Source organism: Bos grunniens, chromosome 18, assembly GCF_055505025.1.
Source record: "Bos grunniens cultivar Pamir isolate PY7600 chromosome 18, Bosgru_T2T1.0, whole genome shotgun sequence".
NCBI classification, from domain to species: Eukaryota; Metazoa; Chordata; class Mammalia; order Artiodactyla; family Bovidae; genus Bos; species Bos grunniens.
Window position 1 is genome coordinate 13,941,084 of NC_141182.1, and position 26,248 is coordinate 13,967,331.

Consider the following 26,248-nt stretch of genomic DNA (forward strand, 5'->3'; position numbering starts at 1 on the left):
GTTCCACCCAGAAAAGTGATGGAGCCTGAGAGCAGGAAGCCTGGGGCCTAGCTGTCCCACGCTGTGAACTCCCCTCCATCCCTGGATGTAGAGGGCAGTGGTCAACAAAGCGGGCTCCTCAAGGGCAGAGCTTGGACGCCTCAGAGCAAGAGGGCACAGGAAGGCTTCCTGTTTATGGCTCAGTGACGGAGAAGGCAATGGCACCCCACTCCAGTACTCTTGCCTGGAAAATCCCATGGATGGAGGAGCCTGGTAGGCTGCAGTCCAAGGGGTCACTGGGAGTCAGACACGACTGAGCGACTTCACTTTCACTTTTCACTTTCACGCATTGGAGAAGAAAATGGCAACCCACTCCAGCATTCTCGCCTGGAGAATCTCAGGGACGGGGGAGCTTGATGGGCTGCCGTCTATGGGGTCACACAGAGTCGGACACGACTGAAGCGACTTAGCAGCAGCAGCAGCAGGCCAGAAGAAACAGCACTCTGCTCTGTTCATGACCCGAGACAGCCCCACTCTCACATTGTGGCCCAGGGACAGAGCAAAGGGGTGTCTGCCCATCTCCTGGCCCCGCCAGCCATCAGCAGACAGGATCCAGCAGGGGAGCAAACCGAAGGAGGCGGGAGGGGCTGGGCAGGGGGAGGGCGGCCCTCAGACTGTGCTGAATCCAGGCCCCTGCTGTGGGAGTGGGGGCCCAGCTGCCTGAGGGCCGACAACCTCGCTCCCACTGGTCTGCGCCTTCTGGGGGGGTGTCTCGGACCATGCTGTAGCTGGCGGTGCTGAGGCCGGCCGTGCACCTCTGTGGCCCCTCTGACCCACACTGGCATAGCCGCCAGAAGGCCGCCCGGAACTTCTGGGACATGAGGCTGTAAATGATGGGGTTGATGGCGCTGTTGGCATACATGCAGGTGTGACAGAAGTGGAGCACCCAAGGGTCCAGGAAGGGCTGAGCCACAAAGGAGTTGAGCAGCACCAGCGTGCGGTAGGGCATCCACAGGACGGCAAACAGCAGCACGACCACCACCAGCATCTTGGTGACCTGCAGGCAGGAGGGCCTTGTGGGCAACCACCGTCACCCTTCACACTGTGGGGCCAGCAGGGCCAGCGGCTGAGCTGAGGCTGTGGCTCCTGCCTCAGGATGTGTTTGCTGAGCGTGTGATGAGAACGTAATTGCAGTATCACTGAAATTACTACAGCGTACCCACTGGGCTCTACACTAAACGTTTCCCATGCAGAAACCCAGGGCCGGCATTCAAAGCCGTGCTGGTCGACACACTGATGGAATAGCCCCACCTCGGGTGGTAAATGCTCACTGCCCTGTGCCCCCTGGTGCACCCCGCCCCCCAGACCTCTCAGACCCCCAGCAAATAAAGACTGGATGCCTGGAGTGGTGCCTCAGGGAAGCCCAAGTGGGCGCAGTGGCTGCTGGCACTCGGGTTACATTCCCTGCCCCCGGCCTCCCAGTGGCGCTGTATCACCTCCACCTGGAGGAAGAGGAAGGGAATTCCCCAGCAGTTCAGTGGTTAAAACTCAGGGGCTTTCACTGCTGTGGGCCAGGTTCAATCCCTGGTTGGGGAGCTAAGACCCCACAAGCCTCGAGGCAAAAACAAAAACAATAAGAGGAAGCAGAGGCTCCGAGTGAGCGATCACACAGCATGTGCACTATGAGCCAGCTTCTCCTGCAGCCCGTCTGTGCACGCCGCTGTCCTGGTGGCCCGCCAGCCACAGTCACGTCCCCAGTCTGCACCCCATTCTGTTCTTCCAGCTCAGGAGTGAGGCGCCAGGCAGGCTGAGAAAAGGGACATGCTGGGCTCCGACTTCCCACTGCCAGCCCAGGGGCACGGCATCCCTGGGAAGGAGGAGGGTCAGTGGGAGGGGAACGGGCAGATGTCTTGGCCACACAGAGGGACAGCCATCACTGATCTGTGCAGAGAACTTCCTGGGGACCCCAGAGCTGAGGGGAGGTCTCGGGGGGCCCCTCGTCTGCTCTATCTTGGCCTCTGCCTGCTGCTGCCTCCAGAGTGCGGGGGGCAGAGCGTGGAGTGTAAGTGCTGAGGCCAGCAAGCCTAAGCTGGGTGACCTCGGCCAGCCCCCTGCACCTCTCTGAGCCTCCGTCTCCACTTGTGGCATCAGGAGAATTGCAGTGTCCTTCAGGAATTGGTCTATGGGGAGGTGGGGGTAAGGGACCCCCATGAAGTCATCACTCCTTTGCCCCAGGAAGTGTGCCACCTGTGTGTCCGTAGCTTTGTACTGGGGCCATGCTACAGCTCGAGTGCAAGCAGGCCTTGACCACTCAGTGCCTCTGGTTCTCCGTTTCTCTCTGTCTCTCCCTCTGTCTCCTCATGTCTCTCTCCCTCTGTCTGTGTGTGTGTGTATCTCTGTCTCTCCGTCTCTCTCTGTCTCTCCCTCTCACTGTTTGTTTTCGTCTGTCTCTCTCTGTGTCTCCCTCTCTGTCTCTGTGTCTCTGCAGCCCACCAGGCTTCCTTGTCCTTCACTATCTCCCAGAGTTTGCTCAAACTCAAGTCCACTGAGTTGGTGATGCCATCCAACCATTTCATCCTCTGTCGTCCCCTTCTCCTCCTGCCCTCAATCTTTCCCAGCATCAGGGTCTTTCCATTGAGTCAGCTCTTCACATCAGGTGGCCAAAGTATTGGAGTTTCAGCTTCAGCATCAGTCTTTCCAATGAATATTCAGGGTTGATTTCCTTTAGGATTGACTGGTTTGATCTCCTCGCTGCCCAAGGTACTCTCAAGTTTTCCCAGTCCCTCCCTCTCTCTCTCTCCCCCTGTCTCCCTCTCTCTGTGTCTGTCTCTCTGCTTCCCTCTCCCTGGTCTCTATGTCTCCCCCTTTATTTCTACCCATCTCACGTCTCAGCTGCTCATCCACAGGGACCCTCTCTGCTCAGCCCACCCCCGCCTCAGCCTCTCCACGTGCCCATCGTGGTTACACGTGGGAGCCTGTACACGCCTGTCTTGGGCTGCAAACGTGTACGGATCCCCTGAATCCTGAGATGTGGTCCCTCCTCTCAGGACCCCCAGAGTTGCCCCAGTCAGGGCTGAGTGCTTCCAGGGCCCCCGGAGTGTCCACCCCACTCCCCCCATCCTTCCTGACCATTCGTGCACCAGGGCCTCCCTCTGTTTCTCCCCACCTGAACCACTTCCTGGGTATCTGCTTGGTCTGCCCTGCTGCCAATTTCAGATCTTAATTCAGTTGTCACCTCAGCAAGGCCTTTTTGAACTTTCCCCTAAACTCCCTCTCTTCTGGGCAGTTTTCTGCAGAACAAGTGTTTACTTGTCTTACCATGAGCCCCAAAGGCAGGATGTTTATCTTGTTCTGTTCTCCCCAGCTTCCAGCACCTAGAACCTTGCTGGGCACACAATCTGTGCCCAGAGACACCTGCTGAGTGAGTGGGTGAACAGGGGTGGAGCCAGCACCCCCAGCCCCGTCCATTCACCCCTTTGCCGAAACTCCCTATCTCTGTGCAAACCGCCCCCACCCACCCCCCAGCCTGGGGAGACCTCGTACCTGCTTCCTGGATGAAGGGAAGCCTCTGGCCTCGTGGCAGCTGGCCCCCGCACCCCGCCTGGCTCACAGGGCTGTCTCCCCAGGGCTCTTGCCTCCGGCTGGGCCTCACTGTCCCCGTGCTGGTCCCCAAGCTGTGGCAGGTGCTCCAGGGCGCTCCAGAACAAGATCCTTGCAATAAGTCCATAGAGCACTGTGGCTGCCAGTAGGGATGTGAGGAAGAAGACGGTGAAGTCCAGCAGGTAGATGGGCAGGTACAGGCTGCAGGCCACCGGGTAGCCGCACTACAGGCCCCGGCACCCGCCAGCATCCAGGTCCACCAGGAAGAACCAGAGCAGGCAGTACACGGACGTGGTCCCCCAGATGCCCACCACGACTCGCTTGGCCCGTGCCGTGGTGCACATGGTCTGTGCCTGCATTGGGTGGCAGATGGCGATGTACCTCCAGGCCACAGGGCGGTCCCATGACCCACCTGCCCTCCTGGGCTATTGGGCTGCAGTGGGGACACCTGATGCACTCGGACAATCAGATTCCCCGATGAGGAACCGAAAGTGATGTGATGGTTTAATCGGCCCTTTCACTATGGACCTGGGAGGTTGTGGAGATCTGGGGAGCGGAATGGCCACGTTGAGGCAGCCTTGGGGGCTGGCAGAACAAGGCACCAGTCTCAAGAGGGGAGAGTGGGCCCGAGTCAGAATACACAGCCCCTTAAGATCTGGCCAGGCCCACGAGGCAGAGGTGCCCCTGCAAAGACCTTGACCTCTGTGCAAGTTCCGGCAGGCTTCCTACTGCTCACCACCAAAGGTCTCGGGCTAAGTTGTCAAGGACACTGTGATCCCAGATGGCACAGTGGGCAAGAGGCAGGACTGGGCCAGCGTATGTAAGTCAGAGGCCTGGGTTCTGTCCCCAGTCTGTGTGGCCCTGGATGAGACACTGAGTCTCTGGGCCAATGTGCCAAAGGCCACACAGCTGGGAAGGAGCAGAGCTGATACTGAACCCAGTCAGTGGGCTTCAGCATTTACCTCCTGAGACACTGAATTGCCTCTCAGGTGTTAACTTCAGAGCTGGAACAGGCCCGAGGACTGTCCGGTCCAGCGCCCACATTCCCAAGGGGAATACTGTGCCCAAGGAGTGCCAGGCTGCCTTGGCATCCCACAGCAAGTCAGCAGCAGAGGTGAGATGAGAAACCCACTTCCAGGCACCTGCCCGCCTCCACCGGGCTCCTCCAGGGTCTCACCCAGAACCCCCTTCATTAAAGGAGAGCAGCCTCAGTTTACCAAGGACCACAGCCAGGAAGTCCTGACCTGTTGGCGGGGGCGGGTACTGGGGGTGCACATACCTCTCCACCGTGAACACCAGGATGGAGCAGGAGGAGGCATTGATGCCCAGATACTGCAAATAGGTGATGCCCAGGCAGCCGCAGTACACCCACTGCCCAGCCAAGCTCTCGGAGACATTAGGCAGCCCTGCAGCCACCAGCACAGTGAGGTCTGCCAGGGCCAGGCTGACCAGGTAGCAGCTGGTGGGCGTGTGCATGTCCCGGGTGGTCAGCACCACCAGGACCACCATGGCATTGCCCACGATGCCCACCACGCACACGGGGAGCACCAGGAAGATGGAGACCACCTTGTACGCAGGGCCCAGGACAGCCTCACTGGGAGCCAGGGACATGGTGCTGGGGCTGCCTGGCCCGCTCCCATTCTCCATGGTGGCTTCTCAGGAGCTGGGGGAGCAGGGGGATTCCAGGAGGTGTCCACACCATTGGCTGGGGCCTCGTGCCACTGGACAAACACCTGCCTCTCCTGAGAGCCCGGCCCCCGGGGACACACAGGGACCCAACACGCATGACGTGACTGCTTGGCCAAGAGGACACAACAGGGACGCTCCTTCCAGTCTCTGCCGTAAATGTAGCCAGCGAGTCACCGGCTCTGCCAGCCTCAGTCTCCTGGTGCATAAATACAGACGGTCGTGCTTAAGACATGAGACAGCGAGGAGACTAAACCCAGAAGGACACATGTCTCACCCCAACTCAGTGCCTCCTGGGTGCTCGGCGGCCCACAGTCCTTTCACTAGGAAGCCACGTGGCATCTCTAAGCCCCAGCCAGGTCGTCTGTGAAACTGCCTCTCAGAGATGCAGTGAGATACCCACAGAACCAGGAGACACAGAGAGTTCTGGGCCTGGAGCCTGGCTCTGTCCCACATCTGTTCCTAATGTTAATGTTAAGGCTTTAATTCCCCTGGGCCTCAGTCTCCACACCTGGAGACCCTAACAGTAGCTCAATCCCAGGGGCCTGTGCAGAACGAAAGAGACAGGCCCACCAGGGCATCGGGGGCCGCACACAGACTCCGCTCCCCCACCTCTGGAAATGCCAGTCAGCCACCCCCAACTCCACCCATCACAGGGTGATGGAGCAGTGAAGTCATGGCTGGGACTCAGGCCAACAGGTGAGGTCCCAGGGCCCACACAGCCCTACAGCACACCTACACACGCACACCACACACCACCCACTCCTCCACCCTTTAATCCTGTGGGTGTCACTGCCAGAAGGGCCCCCGCCAGCTCCCTCAGAGTCCCGTCTGGGCCCCTGGTGGCCGAGCGACCCAGGACCAGAACAGAGCCCTCCTTGCACAGCAGCACACAGAAACCCAGGCACGCACGCAAGACACACACAGCACACGTGAAACAAAATCGCCCCGTACAGCACATCCAACACACACCGATGGAGCCCAACACACACACGTGTTCCCACTTTGGTGCAGACACAGACACACACTCAACTTCGCACACACACGTACCAACAACACAGGGACCAAATGCACACATGGGCACATAAATGCACATCACAGCTTGCCCACAACCCGAGCATCTGGTTACAACTACAGACACACACTGTCCACGCTTATTCACCCAGGTGCTCAGAGACACAAATCGCCACGTGCCTGTGCCCCCAGGTGCCTGCAGCCACTCTCTACACATGGAGCCACACTGCCCAAGCCCCTCGCCCTCCTGAACACAAGCCTCCCTTCACTTTACCTGGAGGAGACTATCTTGCCCTGGGAGCCCAGCGGCCAGCACGATCCCAAAGGCTGAATTTCCCTCCAGCTGACAGAGGCCAGCAGCCCTGGGTCGGGGGGATGGGGGGTGGAGGAGAACCCAGAGCTCTCCCAGAAACCCCTCTTCCCCCATGGGCAAGGCCCCCTGCCCCCAGAGATGGGGGCTCACTCATCTCTGCCACCTCGGCATCCCAGGGTCACCCACCTCCCCACCTCCGTCTCTTCCTCCCCTGCACACAAGCCTTTCTCCAAAGAACATTCCCCCGGGCGGACAGCCAGGACCACTTTCCCCCAGCCCAGGTCAGCCCCCAGGAGAAACTTGCAGCGCTGAAAACTTACCGGATAAGGAGCCTCGGGGCCTTCCCCCTCCTCCTCCTCCAGGGGAACAGAGGGAGGGGAGAGGCGGTACTGTGGTGCAGCTGCACAGGCTTCTGTTCTGCAGGCTGCAGCGCTGCGCAGACGTGCTGGGTGCTCACAGACATGCACGTGGCCCTGCCAACTTCTCCCGCCCCCTGTCGTCCCCCCTAGTCCCCCCTCACAGGGCTGAAGTCAGCTGATGTGGCTTCCCCAGCAGGGAGACCCCTGAGAAGAAATCCCAGGACCCCTGCTTCCCCCAGAGCACAGGCTGGCCAGGCTGGGAAGGACCCCATTAGCTCGCTGAGCCTCTGGAACCCCACAGGATGAGGCAGAGACCCGGGGAGGGTGGGGGTGGACCAGTCCTTTACTCCCTGGGGGGCTCCCACTTCCATCTGGAGAGAAGGGGGTACAGAGCTGAGTGCCTCCTGCAGCGTGTGCCTGCGGGGAGACTGGAACTGCGGTTGGGGCGTGAATGTTTCAGGTGAAGGAGTGGGACTGGGCTTGGGCCTGGGGGCTCCAGGGAGCAGGGACCCCATGCTTCCTGCTGGGCTGGGGCTGCCGCTGTGTTCCCAATGGCTGGCACACCTTCTGTTGGCTAGCTTTCAGGAAGAGACCCCAAAGGGACCCCTCAGCTGGCTCAGAGAACAGGAATCCTGCTGTGGCCCCCAAATGGCCAGGGGCCTGGCTCCTCTGAGGCATTTAAAATGCAGATTTCATCCCCAGGCCCATCCATGGGCTGTGAGTCGCAGCCTGCACCCCAGGAACCCAGGAGGAGCCTGGGAAGGATGCACATTCCTGGTCACCAGGTCCAGCATCCAGGAGCCAGGCCCTTGAATTGTGTCTCCCACAAAGTCCAACAACACCAAGTGTCTTAATCTCTTTTTTTTTTTTAACATTTTGATTTTGGAATGTAATGTACTCATACAAATATGCTCAAAATACAAAATGACAATCGAATGAATAAAATGGGCGTGTGGATACCATCACCCTGCCAGCCCCACCCCTGCCCTGGCCTACATCCTGATTGCTGTCCTCTGCTGTGACCGTTGGGTGCTTTATATAACCAGCACAGCGGACTGTGTCCTGCTCATTCCACCAACACTGGCAGGTGGGCATCTGCCTGACTGTGACTGTCCGGCTCATCCATTCCCCTGTGCTGTATGACTCTTCACTGTAGGACTGGGCTGCAAAGTGTCCACACAGGATGGACTGTTGGTGGACTTCTGTGTCATTTCTAGTTTGGGGGATCACAGATGCCACTGCTGTGAACTCTCCTGTACATGAGTCCTGGATGAGTGCATTTTGGGAAAGGGTGGCGGAAGAGATGGCAAGTCCCCCTGCCCCGGAGGGGGCACCCCAGCTCCCCCTGGGGCTTCCTAGAATGATGGGAAGCCACACGGAGGGCTCCACGGTGCGTGGTGGACAGATGATTTCCCTGCCTCTCCTTGGGACCACCCCCAGCCCACCCCCCCCTATCACCCCTCCTCCAAACTGGCCCTCCCAGGGAATTCCCTCCCAAGAGAGCTCTCAACTGCTGTCCTCCTGGCTGGTGCTGAAATCACCTGGTTGGACTAGAATCTGCCTTCAGCCTCACGCGGGGCCCTCTCTCTATACCACTCCTCTTGCCCTTTGGTGTGGGGGTCTGGCTCCTCTTTTGGACAGGAAAGACAACAGAGGCAGAGGCATCGCCACCCAGCACCTACGTAGAGAGCACCTCACTTGCCCTGAGTGCTCACACATTAGCTTGCCTGTAGACAGACCACATTCTGCAGTTTCCTGTGTCCATACCCTCTGTGTGTCCCAGGAGTCCTGCAGCCAGCAACTCCCTCCCCAGCAGCACAGAAACTCTCTGTGGCTTCTCCAGGTATAATGTGGTCATGGAGTTCTTGTTCACAATAAGAGAACTCACTGACAACTTAGATGTCCAGAGTGGTGAGGACCTGATGCTATTAAAACTGGCTGTTAAAACTGATGCCTTAGAGAAAAACTAATTGGCACATGATCCATTGAGTTAATGGGGCTTCCCAGGTGGCTCAGATGGTAAAGAATCCTCCTGCAATACCGGAGACCCAGGTTCGATCCCTGGATCCAGAAGATCCCCTGGAGAAGGGAATGGCTACCCACGCCAGAATTCTTGCCTGGAGAATTTCATGGACAAGAGGAACCTGGTGGGCTACACTCTATGGGGTCGCAAAGAGTTGAACACAAGTGAGTGACTAACACTTTCACTTTTCCATCGAGTTAGAGGGCAGGCTGCAGATAGGCAAGTGTTCCCTCCTGTTTGAAGAATATATTAGTGTCTAATAGCTGCCGTCCACCAGGAGCTTGGCATGTGCCAAGCATGCGGCATGGCCCTAGGCATCTTGTGTAACCTTCACAACTGTCCCTTCATGCTGACAACTTCTTTGTTGTTTTCCGAAAGAGAAAGCAGAACCTCACAGATGCAAGTCGGCTGCTCAAAGCCAAGCAGCTGATCAAAGGCAGAGCTGAGGTGTGAGCCCAAATCTCTCCTTCTACAAAGTCGGTGTCCTCAACCACAGGGTGGATGGTCACAACTGTGCCTGTGCTGTGACTCCAGAAATGCCTGGAGAAAGGGAACACCCGGTGCCTGGGCGCCTACACCGATGAATGCGGGTGATTCCGTAGTTAGAAAAAGCAACAAAACGCCCGGATGAAGAGCTGCCGGCCTGTATTTTGTCCCAAGGCCACAGTAGGGTGCAGGCAGGAGGAAGGTGACACTTCTTAAAATGTCAGCCTCGAGTCCTTGGACTCAGGGGCTTAGCAAGTGGTGTGAACATCCAGCTGGGGGGTTCCAGGCTCAGGATGTCACAAACAGCACACCCTGGGGTGCTCCAGGGCCCAGGGGAGGGATCGGTGTCTGGGTGAAACCCCAAAGAAACACCACGTGTCTGACTGGCACACATTAACATGGCCCCTCAGCTACCCTCTGTCAATACCCAAGGCCCTCCACCTGGCCGTGCCGACACCTGCTGGAACTGTCTAGATGTCCCTGCAGCCCAGGATCCAAAGAGTAAATGTGTGGCCCTACATCAGAGGCCCTTCTGGCCAGCCGGTGGCCATGCTGTCTGGTTATCAGTGAATATCTGAGAGGCATGCCTGGGTCTTGAGTGATGGGGTCTACTGAAATCTGGACAGAGAGGAGTGGGTGGCTCCAGGCCTGGTGAGGAAGGGGTCGGGTGGGAAGTGCTCCTGGGGGGTGACATCATGTTTGTGCAAAAGAAGCTGGAAGCAGAGATAGAAGTTTGCATAAAGACATGAGGCTGGTTGGTGTTAAAAGGCAAAAGTCACACTCAGGCAGTGAGCTCACACAGAGCCTGGCCCCCACCACAGCAGTGGCCCTACAGCCTTGGTCCTCTGATGCTGGGGGGCCAGCCACCGCAGCAGAGGGCTGACACTACAGTTTCCTTGTCATATGCTCTTCTGAGTGTGGTGAAATCTGGGGCTGGGGCTGTCCAGGGCTGGTACTCACACACCCGGTGTCTGGCAGAGAGGATGGGCAGGCTGGCTGGGGCCTTGGGCTCTTGATGCAGTGGCACCAGCAGAGGATCCGGGTCCCTACAAGGCAGCTCTGTGCTGGGTCCTCTGCACCCACTGGGCACCAAACGGACTAAGGGGCTGCTTGGGACCACGAGTCCCCACAGGTGGGCTGGTGGGTTCCTGGGGCTTTCCTGGAGCCTGGCCACCACAGCCTACTGGTCTTCAGGATAGGACCACAGAGCTTCACCCGAGCTCTGTTGGCCTCACAGGTTCCCTGGTGGCTCAGTCGGTGAAGAATCGGCCTGCAAGGCGGGAGACCCTGGTTCAATCCCTGGGTCGGGAAGATCCTCTGGAGAAGGGAATGGCTACCCACTCCAGTACTCTTGCCTGGAGAATTTCATGGACAGAGGAGTCTGGTGGGCTCCAGTCCATGGGGTCACAGTTGGACACAAATGAGTGACTAACACACACAAGGTGAAGGAGGGTGTTGGGGTGAGAAGTGCCATGCCCGGATCGTCACCGTGGGAGGAAATCCGGGGCCCTTGATGAAGGCCTGCCAGTGGGAACTGAGCTGACCTTTATCCCTTAGTTCAATTTTCATTCATTCATTCTGCCCAGGCCCTGCCGTGCGGGTAGCCCTGGGGCCACAGAGACAACAGAAGCCCACAGCCTCAGGCAGGGAAGGTCCCAGAGCTCTTCCCCCTACCTCCTGGAGCCTGCAAACCTCCTGAGACCGGCAGGGATAGGGGGCCATTCCTCAGTGGGTTTCAGGGTTGCCCCTGGATGTCTCCAGGGAGGGAAGGAGGCCAGGTGGAGTCTGTGCCTCAGAGGATGGAATGGAGCCTGTAGGAACAAGGTCCCCACTGAGGTCAGCACACCTGATGGTGAGCCCACCTTTCCGCAGCCTCTCACTCCATCTGCGTGGGGCTGTGATGTGAGTGGGGTCTGGATGAAGATGGGGGGTGTGTGCACATGTGCACAAGCCTGCACACACCCGTGCCCCTCACCACGTGACCATGCACCAGTACAGGGGACGGAGAGCCTGTGAGTGTCTGAGAGTCTGAGGCCCACCCAGCCGGGACCCCAAATGCTGGGGTCTGGCTGGGGCGCTCTCTGGTGACAGCACAAGGCAGCCACAGAGGCCAGCAGGGGTTTGGCCACTTGAAGAGGCAAGACCTCCTGGTTCCCACCTCCGGTGGATCCTTCCAGAAGATCCACTTTCCCAACTGCAGTTTTCAGACAGTGGCCCTCGTGGGGAGCTCACCCATGCCCCTGGACACACTCATAAGGATGCACACGCTTGCGTTGAGGCACTTGGAGGCAGGCACTTGCGGGAGGAGCGGCAGCAAGGGGATGAACTCTGAGCCAAGGGAGAGGACTGAATGAGCCCCGCGCCCACCCTGGTGTTGGGCACAGCTTGCTGAACTGAGGAGGCGGGACACACCCTCAGAGGCTCAAGGGGAAGCTCCCACCCTGGGGAAAACCTCGGGGACAAGCGGAGGGCACTAGGCAGGGCAGGTGGGAGCAGAGCCAGAGTGCGTGTCCCTAGGAGAGCCAGGCTGCAGGTGGAGCCTGCAGAGAGGGAGGTGGGCTCAGGCCCTCTCCAGGGAGCGCAGATCAGCCCTGGTGACGCCGAGAAGCAAACTCACCTGGGCAGCGACCTGCTGGAACCAACTGCCGGGAAGAGCAAAGCCTCACCTTCTTTGGGAGTAGATAATTCATCCACACAGTTTACATTTCTCTTACTCAACAGCCTCAAGCAGGGCACCGTGATATGGCCACTTGGGTTTTGTGATCGGGCTGCCCAGGCTTGAATTCCAGCTCTGCAATGGTACAGCTTCTATTTCCCTGCCTGTACAATGGAGAGAATGCGGGGGCTGCCTCCCAGGGATTTCATGAGATGCAGGGCACCAGGCAGGCGGTGATTCAGTGCTCCACACAAGGACAGATGCTTGGCACCTCATCTCTTCCTTCATCCTGAGAGGGAAGCAGCAGGTGTGAACTGCCCCACTTTGAAGACTTGGAATGCTGAGGCCTGGAGAGCACTGCCTGCATCCTTCACCTGGGGCCTGAAGGTCAAAGGATTTGGACTCAGAGACCTGGGCTCTGATCCCACCTTGGCCACTTTCAGTCTTTCTAAATGCACCCTCTCCTGCCCCTGCTATACACACATACTCTGGATGTTGTAACATGGTGCCTGACTTGGGATTACGCCCAGCTGCCAAGACAGCCAGGGGCCTGGGAGGAGGTCCATTGAAGGTGTGACCTGGAGAAAGGAGTGAGCCTGGTGAAAGGTGGAAGGCTGTTCCAGGTGGCAGGAGTGGCTCCTGCAAAGACCCAGGAGCACAGAAAGATGTGATGAGTCCAGGGCAAAGGAGTGAGCACACGGGCGGCGGGGCAGGTGGGGGCTGGGCGTACAGTGTAGGGGCGGCATGCTGGGGGTAGGGGGAGTTGCTGGAGAGACCTCCAGCTGGAGTGATGAGACTGGAACCAACCCGAGATTTAGAAAGGCGGTTCTGAGTGCCTGGGAGAGGCTGGGAGTCAGGGGCTGTGACAAAGCAGGAAACAGGGGCGGGGGGAGAAATGGGAGGACACTTCGAGGTCCAGCAATGAGGAGTCCCCCGCTTCAAGCCTCTCCCACTACCTCTCGGTTCCCAGTTGGGGTTTTCCCCCACCTCCTCTACTATATCCCTTCTTTTCCTTAAAAAAAAAAATAATAATAGCTTTATTGAGGAATAACTCATACACCATAAAATCCACCCTCTTAAAGTGCACAACTCAGTAATTTCTTAGACATCCATGAAGTTATACAACCATCACCACTAGCTGACTCCCGAATATTTTTATCATCCCTGAAAGAACCTTTGTTCCCATTAAGCAATCATTCCCCAGCCCATCTCCCCGAGTCCCTGGTAACCTCTCACCTACTTCCTGACTCTGTGGATTGCCTCTTCTGGATAGTTCATGTAAACGGAATGTATTAGTCAGCCCAGGACACCATAACAGACCCCACAGACTGGGGGGCTTAAACAAGGCACCTATTTCTCACAGTTCTGGAGCCTGGAAATCTGAGATCTGGGGTCTGGCAAGAGCTCCCTTCCACTTTCTTGTGTTCTCTTACCATTGGACGGTGGTATCTCTTCTTAGACAGACTTCACCCTTTTATACTGCTGAGTAGTATTCTACTGTATGGATAGCCATTTTGTTTTTGTTTTTTTGGCCACACTGCATGGCTTGTGGGATCTTAGTTACCTGACCAGGGATTGAACCCAGGCTCTTAGCAGTGAGAGCCCTGAGTTCTAACCACCGGACCGCAGGGAATTCCCTGGACCACATTTCTTGGCCCATCATCAGTTGATGGACCCCTAGGCTGTTTCCACTCTGGGGCTGTTGTGAATAACACTGCTGGAAGATTCGTGAATAGGTTTCTGTGTTTCATTTCTTTGGGATTGACATCATAGGTCGTATGGTAGCTCTATGTTGATGACCTCAGTTTCTTCCTACCCTTATTAATTCATGCAGGGCCCATTGCAAAGTGAAAATGATTTGATTTTCTTAAAAAATGATACAGTATTTTAAGGCGAGGACAGCAGAGCATTTGACTAAGCCCAGGGTCCTTCTAAGTGCAGGTTCCTATTCTAACAGGGAGAGTTTGAAGCTCTGCAGGAGGCTTGGTGGGGCTCTGCCCAGGGGACTGTGAAGGCAGTTAGTAAAAATGCTCCAAATGCCTCATAATGTCCCTCTGATCAAGGAAAGGCAACATCATATTAAGCTGATTGCCTTTACTAAGATAGAGTTGTTGATCCCCATGAAAATGGTATAAAATTTCAAGCTCTGATATTTAAATGCAGTATCTAAAAAATTAACTTTTGTGTTGAGCTGATTACTATTTTTTTGTTTCTTGAGTTAATTTTTTTTTTTTTAGGCAAATCAGTCTTACAGCTCCATTTTATTTAGAAGATAGCAGGAGAGTGAGAGAGAGAAAGAAAAGAGCGCACGCATGCGGGAGAGAGAGTCCGAGAGAAAGCACTTTGGCTTTGAGTTAATTTTTTAAAAATAAATCAGTGTTTAAAAAACTCAACTGAGTAAATTTGAAGATCTAATTAGCTTTATTCAACAATTTATGAATCAGGCAGCATCCCATTTAGCAAGCAGAAAGGCTTCTAGAAGCTGTACAAAATGGAGATTTTTATGGGCACAGTTCAGTTCAGTTCAGTCACTCAGTTGTGTCTGACTCTTTTTGACCCCATGGACTATAGCATGCCAGGCTTCTCTGTTCATCACCAGCTCCCAGAACTTGCTCAAACTCATGCCCATTGAGTCAGTGATGCCATCCAACCATCTCACCCTCTAGCATCCCCTCCTCCTCCTGCCTTCAATCTTTCCCAGCATCGGGGTCTTTTCCAATGAGTCAGTTCTTCATATTAGATGGCCAAACTATTGGAGTTTCAGCTTCAACATCAGAACTACCAATGAACACCTAGGACTGATCTCCTTTAGGATGGACTGGTTGGATCTCCTTGCGGTCCAAGGGACTCTCAAGAGTCTTCTCCAACACCACAGTTCAAAAGCATCAATTCTTTGGTGCTCAGCTTTCTTTATAGTCCAACTCTCACATCCATACATGACTACTGGAAAAACCATAGCTTTGACTAGATGGACCTTTGTTGGTAAAGTAATGTCTCTTCTTTTTAATATACTGTCTATATTGGTCACAGCTTTTCTTCCAAGGAGCAAGCATCTTTTAATTTCATGACTGCAGTCACCATCTGCAGTAATTTTGGAGCCCCCCACAATAAAGACTCTCACTGTTTCCATTGTTTCCCCATCTGTTTGCCATGAAGTGATGGGACTAGATGCCATTATCTTAGTTTACTGAATGTTGAGTTTTAACTTCTTTCTTTCATCAAGAGGCTCTTTAGTTCTTCTACTGTTTCTGCCATAAGGGTGGTGTCATCTGCGTATCTGAGGTTATTGATATTTCTCCCAGAAATCTTGATTCCAGCTTGTGCTTCATCCAGCCTGGCATTTCGCATGATGTATTCTGCATATAAGTTAAATAAGCAGGGTGACAATATACAGCCCTGACATACTCCTTTCCTAATTTGGAACCAGTCTGTTGTTCCATGTCCAGTTTTAACTGTTGCTTCTTGACCCGTATACAGATTTCTCAGGAGGCGGGTAAGGTGGTCTGGTAGTCCCATCTCTTTAAGAATTTTCCAGTTTGTTGTGATGCACACCGTCAAAGGCTTTCGTATTGTCAGTAAAGCAGAAGTAGATGTTTTTCTGAACTCTCTTGCTTTTCCCATGATCCAATGGGTGTTGGCAATTTGATCTCTGGTTTCTCCGGTTTTTCTAAATTCAGCTTGAACATCTGGAAGTTCACGGTTCGTGTACTGTTGAGGCCTGGCTTGGAAAATTTTGAGCATTACTTCGCTAGTGTGTGAGATAAGTGCAATTGTGCTGTAGTTTGAGCATTCTTAGAGGAACTTCCCTGGTGGCTTAGACAGTAAAGCGTCTGCCTGCAATGCAGGGGACCTGGGTTCAATCCCTGGGTCAGGAAGATCCCCTGGAGAAGGAAATGGCAACCCACTCCAGAAGGAAATGGCAACCCACTCCAGTACTCTTGCCTGGAAAATTCCATGGACGGAGGAGCCTGGTAGGCTACAGTCCATGGGGTCGCAAAGAGTCGGACACGACTGAGTGACTTCACTCACTTTGAGCATTCTTTGGCATTACCTTTCTTTGAGATTGGAATGAAAACTGACCTTTTCCAGTCCTGTGGCCACTGCTGAGTTTTCCAAATTTACTGGCATATTGAGTGAAGCACTTTAACAGCATCATCTTTTAGGATTTTAAATAGCTCAGCTGGAATTCCATCACCTCCACTAGCTTTGTTCCTATCGACGTTTCCAAAAGCCCACTTGACTTTGCATTCCAGGTTGTCTGGCGCTAGGTGAGTGATCACATCATCGTAATTATCTGGGTCCTGAAGATCTTTTTTGTATAGTTCTTTTGTGTATTCTTCCCACCTCTTCTTAATCTCTTCTGTTAGGTCCACACCATTTCTATCCTTTATTGTGCCCATCTTTGCAAGAAATGTTCCCTTGGTATCTCTAATTTTCTTGAAGAGATCTCTAGTCTTTCCCATTCTGTTGTTTTCCTCTATTTTTTTTTGCATTGATCGCTGAGGAAGGCTTTCTTATCTCTCCTTGCTATTCTTTGGAACTCTGCATTCAATTGGGTGTATCGTTCCTTTTCTCCTTTGCCTTTCACTTCTCTTCTTTTCTCAGCTATTTGTAAGGCCTCTGCAGACAACCATTTTGCCTTTCTTCATTTCTTTTTCTTGGGGATGGTCTTGATCACTGCTTCCTGTACAATGTCATGAAGCTCCGTCCATAGTTCTTCAGGCACACTATCAGATCTAATCTCTCGAATCTATTTGTCACTTCCACTGTATAATTGTAAGGGATTTAATTTAGGTCTTACCTGAATGGTCTAGTGATTTTCACTACTTTCTTCAAGTCTGAATTTGGCCAAAAGGAGTTCATGATCTGAGCCAGAGTCAGCTCTCAGTCTTGTTTTTGCTGACTGTATAGAGCTTCTCCATCTTTGGCTGCAAAGAATATAATCAATCTGATTTTGGTATTGACCATCTGGTGATGTCCATGTGTAGAGTTGCCTCTTGTGTTGTTGGAAGAGGGTGTTTGCTATGACCAGTACGTTCTCTTGGCAAAACTCTGTTAGCCTTTGCTCCACTTCGTTTTGTACTCATAGGCCAAATTTGCCTGTTACTCCAAGTAGCTCTTGACTTCCTACTTTGCATTCCAGTCCCCTATAATGAAAAGGACATCTTTTTTGGGTGTTAGTTCTAAAAGGTCTTGTAGGTCTTCATAAAACCGTTCAGCTTCAGCTTCTCAGCATTACTGGTTGGGGCACAGACTTGGATTACTGTGATACTGAATGGTTTGCCTTGGAAACGAACAGAGTTCTTTCTGTTGTTTTTGAGATCGCACCCAAGTACTGCATTTTGGACTCTTTTGTTGACTATTAGGGCTACTCCATTTCTTCTAATGGATTCTTGCCCACATTAGTAGATAAAATGGTCATCTTAGTTAAATTTACCCATTTCTGTCCATTTTAGTTCACTGATTCCTAAAAGGTTGATGTTCACTCTTGCCATCTACTGTTTGACCACTTCCAGTTTACCTTGGTTCATAGACCTAATGTTCCAGGTTCCTATGCAATGTTGTTCTTTATGGCATTAGACTTTACTTCCATCACCAGTCACATCCACAAATGTGTGTTGTTTTTGCTTTGGCTCCATCTCTTCATTCTCTCTGAAGTTATTTCTCCACTGATCTCCAGTAGCATATTGGGCACCTACGGACCTGGGAAGTTCATCTTTCAGTGTCGTATGTTTTTGCCTTTTCATACTGTTCATGGGGTTCTCAAGGCAAGAACTCTGAAGTTGCTTGCCATTGCCTTCTCCAGTGGACCACGTTTTGTCAGAGCTCTCCACCATGACCTGTCCATCTTGGGTGGCCCTACACAGCGTGGCTCATAGTTTCATTGTGTTAGACAAGGCTGTGGTCCATTTGATCAGTTTTATTAGTTTTCTGTGATTGTGGTTTTCATTCTGTTTGCCCTCTAAGGGATAAGGATAAGAGGCTTATGGAAGCTTCCTGATGGGAGAGACTGGGGGGAACTGGGTCTTTATGGGCACAGAGGGTGGAAAAAGGAAGCTAAGAGGATAGGTTGCTCCAACAAGGGTGCCTTACCTTAGGGAGGGGACAGGTCTTACACAGGGCACCTCCCTAGTGCTGATCAGACTGTTGGGTTGCAGACTGATGGGTTTAAATTTCCACTCTAGGGACAGGCTTCAACATCAGTTAGATTAGGTATTAAGGCTTGATAAGTGATTAGATCTTTGACCTGTTGTACTTTTCAACAGCATGGGGATTAGTTTAAAACTTTTAAGCTTTGACATTTAAAGTGAAGAGGTCTCTCAGTCGTGTCCGACTCTTTGCAACCCCGTGGACTGTAGCCTATCAGGCTTCTCCGTCCATGGGATTCTCCAGGCAAGAATACTGGACGAGGTTACAATTTCCTTCTCCAAACTCAGTATCAAAAAAATGATTAAATTTTGTGTTGGACTGATTATATTTGATAAAGCAAGAGCTATTTAGTACCACAGAAAGTTTCTAAAATGTTTAAACTTTGCAATTTAAACTCAGTTTTTCGAAAACGATTACTTTTGTGTTGAACTGGTATTTAACACAGAAGGAGGTATGTAGTCCCTAGTAAGCAATTTTAAATGTCTAAGTTTTGCTATTTAAACTCATTTCCCGAAAAGGATTAACTTTATGCTGGGGGCTCTTCAGCAGGACTGGAGAAGGTAAGCTCTGAGCCGGGACGTCGCAGGACCCACCTATGCCTCGTCGGGTCCAGCGGGAACAGCAAACCGCTCGGGGGGAACATGCGCCAGCACTTCACGTGACTACGCGCCGCGGACACCCTTCCTTGCACCTCGACGGGCGGTACGCGCGCTCTGAGACCTGCCCCAGGGGCGGGGCCCCGGCCGCGCCTGCGCCGTGACTGGTTCGGGCGGGCGCGCCCTGAGGGGGCGGGGCCGCGCGGGGGCGGGGGCGCGGAGGCCGGAAGGAAGCAGGTGGGGGGCGTGGCGAGCGAGGGAAGCCCGCCGGCCCGCAGATAACCGTCGCGGCCTGATGACGTCGCACAATGGCCGGCCCCCGCGGCTAGTGGAGCCCGTTTGTTCCGCCCGCGTCGCGCCTGAAGCCGGAGCCTGTGAGCAGCGGAAGGGCCGAGAGACGCGTTCTCCGCGCCGTCCCGACCCCTGCGAAGCCGTGGCCCCCTCTTTGCCCTCGAGCTGAGGTAAGTGGTGGTGGTGGCTGGGAGGCCTGGCCGGCGGGAGAAGGAGGCCGAGGCGGCCGGGCAAGGAGCGTGGCGGAGGTACTGAGCCGAGGCCCGGAGCCTCGCCGCCTCTGCCTCCGGGGAGCACTCCAGGCTGCCCCTGGCCGAAGCGTGACTCTCGGGCCCCGGGAAGAGGACGCTGAGCTAGGCACGATCCAGGTTCGGTCCGGGCGAGCTGGCCGGGGGTCCTGAATCCCCCTAAGCTCGAGCGCCTGGCGGCTGCCTCCGCACTCCGTCGTGGGGTTGGTCTCCCGAAGCTGTCATTTCTCTTCCGGGACATTCGCGTGGCACTGCTTTCCGCCCACAAAGATGGGGGTGCGGAAGGAGGCACGCAAGTTCGCCCTCCGGACTGAGGATGGGCTGTTTGGGAGCGTTGAGCTCTCTGGATCCTCCTGGAACTTGCTCCCTCGACTTCCCAGGCGGCACAGGTTGCATCTATTGGCTGTGCCCCAGGACGCACGCCACTCTTTGGAATAAACTTCCCTGTGCCCCTTTGGTTAAAAACCCATTGGATGCCGGGTCATTGCTGGGAGAACCTGACTTAAAAACTTCCAGTTTTACTCCTGCTAAAACTTAAGTTTTCCTGAATACTTTATGACAGCTGAGTTTGCCGGATAGAGTGGTTGATCACTTTATATGAGCTGTTCAGCTCTACATCTGTGAGAGCAGGTCAGTCTTAAGATCCATTTGGGGAGAATGGAAGAAGAGTGCGTTTGGGGGCATAGCAGTGGCTTTCATCCTTTCTCCTTCGTGTTGCCTGTGAAGTGGTCCTGTCCCAGAGCAGAGGTTGGGATTCTCAGGGTGAAGCTGGACCCAGGCCAATTCCTGCTTCCCAGGCAGGGGCATCGTTGCCTGATGATGTTACAGTCTGAGGACAAGTGTGGAACCCACCCAGCTCTGGAAACCAGTCACAAGTGTCCTGGAGGCTAGAATTCTCTCCAGTTTTTGGTGGGTAAGGTAGCTTTGTGAAACCATTCCAGAGAGCAAAGGAGGTGTTTTCCTTTTTCACAGATCATCTCAAGGTGAGTGCTTCCTCCCTGAGAAGTCGTTTGATTCAAGCTTAGTCTGTTTGGGGATGATGTCTATCACCAGTCTTGACATCCTTCCTTTGGATGTTGTAAATCCATGAAGTTACGAACATGAATTTTAACCAAATGTACCAGAACTTGGGCATTCAGATAGGGACAGCTCTATTAAAAATTGTTGTCCTGAAAAGTTAGACTTGTATTTCATTGGTACTCTTTTGCCAGAATCTCTTTAGAAGTCCTGTTTTGGTAGTAAATATGCAAGCCATAGGAGAAAAATCAGTCTTGTTCAACAGTCACACCACATGTTTGACCCAAAATCATCTTACCTGGCTTGGGAACTCACCTCACTTAACCACACCAGGCTTTGAATGGCTTCCTGCTGACCCACCTTGAGAGAGAGAAGATTTGCTGCCACTGAGAGTGCCCGGGGATTGTTCTGCATGTTCTAAAGTTCTCTGGGAAAGAAAAGTTCCCAAATGTTCTGTACTTTAGCAGTGCCCTTGGAGTCAGGATGCAGCCTTCCAGAACGACCGCTGGAAAATGAGGCAGCACCACTCTGTGTCTCCGTTCCAGAATAGTCTTCTAAAAAGTAGACACTAATTTCAAGTTTGTTTCTGGCATGCAACAGGTAATTTACAACCCAAGGAGACTTTGTGATTTATTTGACAAGCATCTATCAGTCTCCGTCTGCCAGTGTACTACGCTGTGGAGACACAATGATGGACACTGTTATTCTCTTTTCCAAGCAGTTTCACTATCTCATGGATCAAAGGCCTAAAAAGTTATAAATTTTGCCAAGAATGCCCGACGATAGGGTGATTGTCTGAGAAGAACACGCTAAGTAAGAGTTGTGAGCCTGGGAGTTGTGAAGACGTGCCCAGAGGACCCTGTGTTTCACTATGTACACTCAGTAGACCACATGTTTTCCTGACTCCTGACACATAGCACTTACTCAGATTATTGCCAAATTGAATTAATCTCGGAATAGGACACTGATGCCCATAGAACCAGTTAACTCTCCCAGAGTTGGCCTGGAACACAAACTGCATTCTGACCCCCAGCAGTACTTCCCTCCTGCCCAACAAGGTGTCACTCAGGGTGCTTCTGATAAGCAAGTCAGTTCTTTGGTATGTTTTCCTCTGCAAGCTGTTCGCCTGGATGTAGCCTCAGATTGTAAAATCCCAGGAGATTCCACAGGGAGAGAAAAAGTGGGTCTCCTTTCCCCAGGAGAGTGTCAGGGCCACCTACGGGTGACTGTGTCCTCGTATGCCTAGGAAGGCTGTGACTCGTGCCTGTGGGAGTTGTCAGCAATGCCCCAGGTTCAGACAGTAAGTTGTGTGGTAGCCATTTGCTGAGTTCAGAGGACCCAGGAGAGTCTGAGTCCTTCCACTCACACCCTTCATGGGGGGATGTCTCCCCAACAGACTTTGCAAATGATAATGGCAGTATAGCATGGTGAGTGTGGGTACCTGATAGAATACTGCACAACATACTCAGGGCAGTAGTTCTCAGTCTAGGGAGGTTTTGAACTCCCAGAAATGGGAGATAAATTGCTTATGTCTAGGTTTTTCTAGGGAGAGGAGCCATCCCCTTCCTCAGATTCTCAAAGCCATCCGTGACAGCACTTGTCCACCTGGATTGAAGCAGGTGCACAAAGGGCCTTTTGCTAAAAACAGCCCTTGAGAGGAGGGAAGATAGCTCTGTGCTTGGGGAAGAGGGTGAAGTGATTTCCATAATACAAACTGGGGGGCTCATTCAGGCTCTGCGAGGACTTCTTTCCACACACCATCCAGCAGCCTTGGGATTTTAGTTTGAGGCAGCGTTTCCTGTGGTGTTGGTATACAAGTGTGCACCTTTGGGGGATTTTTTTGTTAAGTTTACCTTTAGATTTAAGTGCCTAAGTTTCAAACTTGAGACACATTTAAAATAAGTGGTGTCACAGGTTCGATTTCCATATGATTATCACTATTTTTTACCTAATAGTCTGTATAGACCATATAGTAACTTTTCCATCTCTGTAAAAAGCTGTCTTTTGGGTTCTAGAAGGGCTCGGACAGGAAGCTAGATGGATCAGCACAAAACTTGAGAAGGGAGAAGAGAACAGCAGACAAATCTCCTGGGTCAGTGGAAGTCCCCGGTTGATGTGAGGGCTGTATTCCAGAACAGAATTTGTAGAGTCATTTGGCGCTCAGGTCCCGTTTTCCTATAGAACAATGGTGATGTGTGGCAGTTAGTCCCAGGGCAGGTAGCAGGAGCTCATGTTCTGCATCGGGCCGGCTCCAGGACTGAGCAGCAGAGTAGAGACTCCAGCTTGGACTGCACTCAGTGGCCAGGTGACCTCGGTTTCCTTCTCTGTGAGGGGTAGCATTGTTTGTCTGAAGGGTCGACGTGAGGGACTAGATCCAGTGCCTGGCAGAGTAGTAGTCTCACCGCAGGTAGGGTGGCTGTTGATTTTGCTGCAGAGTTGTTGTGAAGACGTGATCGTGCTGAGTCCGTTCTGTGATATGTGTTGGGTGACTGGCCCTTGGGCAGTCTCATGGGGAGTGTTGGACACGGGTGTTGGAAGCCATCAGCTTTGTCTCATCTCACTGCTGCAGTGACTTCTAGAGTGGGTGCTGTTTCCCCATATTTCAGATAAAGAAACTAGAGTCTGGCAAGTTTACGTAATTCGTGCAGGACCCTAAGGCTGGGAGGCAGTGGAGCAGGGATTCGGGTTCTGACTCAGAAGCCCACACTGATCCCCATGTCCCGGAAAGACACGGTCCACTTGCTTGAGTTTGTATATTTGAAGCTAGGGGCTCTTTTTCTTCCATTTCTTAGCCTAGGATTTAAATCCAAGTTTGTCAAAATGCACAGAGCAATTTGGTTGGACCTAATCATGACAATAGAACCTTTTGGCACCTGGGCCCCAGGAATGGTCTGTTATCATGTTACTCGCAAGCAGCCTTAGTGCCAGGAGTGAACAGGATAGTATGCGGCAAGGCTCAAGTAGCAGTTATGTGGATTTTAAGCTAGTTTAAGAGGACATTTAATTTTGGTTCAGTTCAGTTCAGTCGTTCAGTCGTGTCCGACTCTGCGACCCCATGAATCGCAGCACGCCAGGCCTCCCTGTCCATCACCAACTCCCGGAGTTCACTCAACTTGGTTCCCGAGGTTACCGTTAGACTGTACGATGTGACAATCGGAATTTGTCTGAGGCTTAGTGACCAGTTGTATGTGACTGCCTGCCTCAGGGTCCCGGGGGCCAGCCTGAGCAACTGGGGAGTGAGTCCCTGCCTCTCTATGGAGAGGTTTCTTACGCACAGTGTAGTAAAAGCTATGCTAGGGTAGGCATAGGACATTGTACACCAAGGAAAATCTCATACATTTCATTGATACCATCAGCGAAGGTGGGGCGGGAGGCTGCTGGTTTGCCACTGGCCTCCAACTGGTTGCCGTATGTCCAATGCTGTGTCTGAAGGAGGCGAGGATGTGGGCCCTGTCTTGGTAGCTTTCTCACCTTGCCAGTCGCCCTGGTCTGCCTGTGGTGACAGGCTCTCCCCTGTGCAGAGAGGCAGCAAAATACAGCACTTTAGGACTGACTTTTTAATATTAATAATTCCTTCAATTGGCCTACCTCTGGACAGTGTCGTTAGAAGGCCGCAAAGGGAATCATTTTGCAAGCTGTCTACTTTTAAGTGACTTTGAATGGATTGGTTTGTAAATTCCTTTCACTGCTGACTGTTTATAAAGTGATGAACTTTTAAGTGATTTGTCCTTATGTTTGCTGAATTTTAATAATTTCCGTTATCAGCAAAAAAAATTTTTTTAACTCTGGGTTCAGATACCAGTTCTTGATATGTGCATCTTTAAACGCACGTTCTTCTTTTGAAGGTGTACATTTAAAAGATATATTTTAAAATTTTGGTTGTATATAAATGCATAAATAATTATACAAATATGGGTATGTGTGTTTTCAGGTTTCATCAAGGTACCATGTAACATGACTGTGGCATACATTGTTTTAAATAAAAAGTCTTGAAGACTCAGGTGAATATTAAACCTTTCACTGTTCCTGCTCTTTCACACCAGCTTGATGGTGACCCCCAGCCTGGTGGATGGTCAGTGTTTGCTTATAGGCTGTGTGGTGTTGGTTGGCTATTTGGTGTTGATTTCACACACACACACATGGACACACACGCACACGCACACACACACTCTCTCTCACTCCAGCTTATGCAGCCTGCGTTTAGAACAAATGGGACAATTTTCTGTCTTTGCACATTAGGCTGGGAAAACCAGGAAGTAGTCAGTTTATAATTAAATCTAGATAGTAAAAATAGAAAAGAAATCTTTTAGGATGACAATCAGTGTTTTTATATTTGAAACTACTGAAACACATATGGTTTTCTGCCAGAGTTGTTTCCTGCAGCATGCCCATCCTGGAAAGGTACTTCTTGAGAATCAGGGTGCATGGAAGCCTTCTGGCGTCCCTTGGTGGCTCCAGAAGGACCTGTGGTTTAAGGATCACCCCCAGTGATTGTGACTTGGCAGTCAGGGCTAGGCCTGGAGAGACGCATACAGGAGCAGAGACAGCCTGCATCCCGGGGACTGTCCGAGGCAGTCGGGTTTGTGTTCCAGACTCTGGGGGCTCCACACAGTGGTCAGGCATGCTGCCTTCTGTGTTGCCACCTTGTTCCTAATGCACATCCTCTTGAATTTCAAAAGAAATTACTTTAAGAGCCCAAAAAGCTATCGCTTGTGGTGCCCATCTTCCTGCTTACTGTCTGATAAGCTTGGGTTGTCCTGGGAGGAGGGGGGCATGCTGGGGCTCTTGCCACCTGGTGGCTCCCAGTGTGGGGCTCAGCGAGCCTGGCCTGGCCCCATGGAGGCCTGGGCTGTGGTGCCTGGTGCCGCTGGTCTGCGGAGCGCAGTCTGGGATGTGGAGGAGCCGGGCAACCACAGGTCCTAGCCCTCCTGCAGATCAGGAGCCCTCCTGGGGCCAGGAGACCCGCACGAGACTGACTGGCCCTTCTGCTGGATGCTCTGAGTGTGTTCTCTTTCTTTTGCAGAACCGTGGGTACTGATGGATGTGGCCGAGAGCCCTGACCGGGACCCTCGCTCTCCGGAGGACGAAGAAGAAGAGCAGCAGGGGCTCTCGGATGATGACATTCTGAGGGAAAGCGGGTCTGAGCAGGATCTGGACGCGGCGGGTGGGAGGGCTTCCGACTTGGAGGATGAGGAGAGCGTGGCCCCAGGACTGAGCCAGGAGGACGAGGAGAGTCGCTCCGACGAGGACGACCGGGACTCTGAGGCTCAGGAGCTGAGCAGGGGCCCAGCCAGCCCCCCTCGAGCCGAGGGGGACTGTGCCAGCGACCTGAGGGACGAGGCCTCGTCAGTCACCAGGGACCTGGATGAGCATGAGCTAGATTACGATGAGGAGGTACCCGAGGAGCCAGCCCCTGGTGCGCAGGAGGACGATGCTGAGAAGGCCGGGCCCGAGGATGACGAGGAGCGCGGAGAGGGGGCTCCTGGGGAGGAGGGGAAGGTGGGGGTCCGCACCGTGGAAGACAAGGAGCCCCCGGAAGCTGCCAAGGAGAAGAGGAAAGAGGATGACGACGGGGAGATCGACGACGGGGAGATCGATGTGAGTAGGCGCGGTGGGCGCCCTGAGGAGGGGTCGGGGGGCTGGCGCTGGGGCCCTTGCCCTGGTGGTGAGGCACTGAAGGCACGGAGACGAGCCTGGCCTGGAGTCGGCAGCTGGCAGAAGTTCCACAGACCCTCACTCATCTGTCTGGTGCTGTTCGTTGGATCGTGTTAAAACGGGATTTTTTTTTTAAAGCATTTTCTGCCTTTTGTGTGTGTGTGTGTGTGTCTTT

The 26,248-nt window shown here is 53.1% G+C and overlaps 2 protein-coding genes and 1 pseudogene across 8 annotated transcripts in view; 1 reads left to right on the forward strand and 2 right to left on the reverse strand.

The window, feature by feature from the left end:
• Positions 1-577: 577 nt before the first annotated feature.
• LOC147353078 (thyrotropin-releasing hormone receptor-like) lies at positions 578-3,111 on the reverse strand. The gene is made up of 2 exons (XM_086355127.1): positions 2,989-3,111; positions 578-1,036 (listed from the first exon to the last, which is right to left on the reverse strand). The coding sequence occupies exons 1-2, from the start codon at positions 3,109-3,111 to the stop codon at positions 578-580; spliced, it is 582 nt and encodes a 193-aa protein (XP_086211253.1).
• A 242-nt stretch (positions 3,112-3,353) lies between these two features.
• LOC147353079 (thyrotropin-releasing hormone receptor pseudogene) lies at positions 3,354-5,666 on the reverse strand (annotated as a pseudogene).
• A 13,371-nt stretch (positions 5,667-19,037) lies between these two features.
• The window catches only part of ZC3H18 (zinc finger CCCH-type containing 18), a 42,919-nt gene continuing 35,708 nt past the window's right edge, over positions 19,038-26,248 (forward strand). For 6 of the 7 annotated variants that reach the window (XM_086350290.1, XM_086350292.1, XM_086350296.1 and 3 more), the window contains exons 1-2: positions 19,038-19,323; positions 25,442-26,016. In XM_086350290.1, the coding sequence (XP_086206416.1) occupies positions 25,456-26,016 (561 nt within the window). In that variant the 5' untranslated portion in view covers positions 19,038-19,323; positions 25,442-25,455. Of the gene's footprint in view, positions 19,324-24,349; positions 24,420-25,441; positions 26,017-26,248 lie in introns of all 7 variants that reach the window. The other variant, XM_086350291.1, reaches the window with a different exon arrangement.

What these genes read in the sequence shown, in the direction of transcription:
- LOC147353078 (XM_086355127.1), bottom strand. Translation starts at nt 3,111, where the DNA reads ATGGTCAGGAAGGATGGGGGGAGTGGGGTGGACACTCCGGGGGCCCTG. An exon ending in TCTCAGGATTCAGGGGATCC is followed by an intron (nt 1,037 to 2,988) that starts GTACACGTTTGC and finishes TCCTGCCTGCAG; the next exon opens with GTCACCAAGATGCTGGTGGT.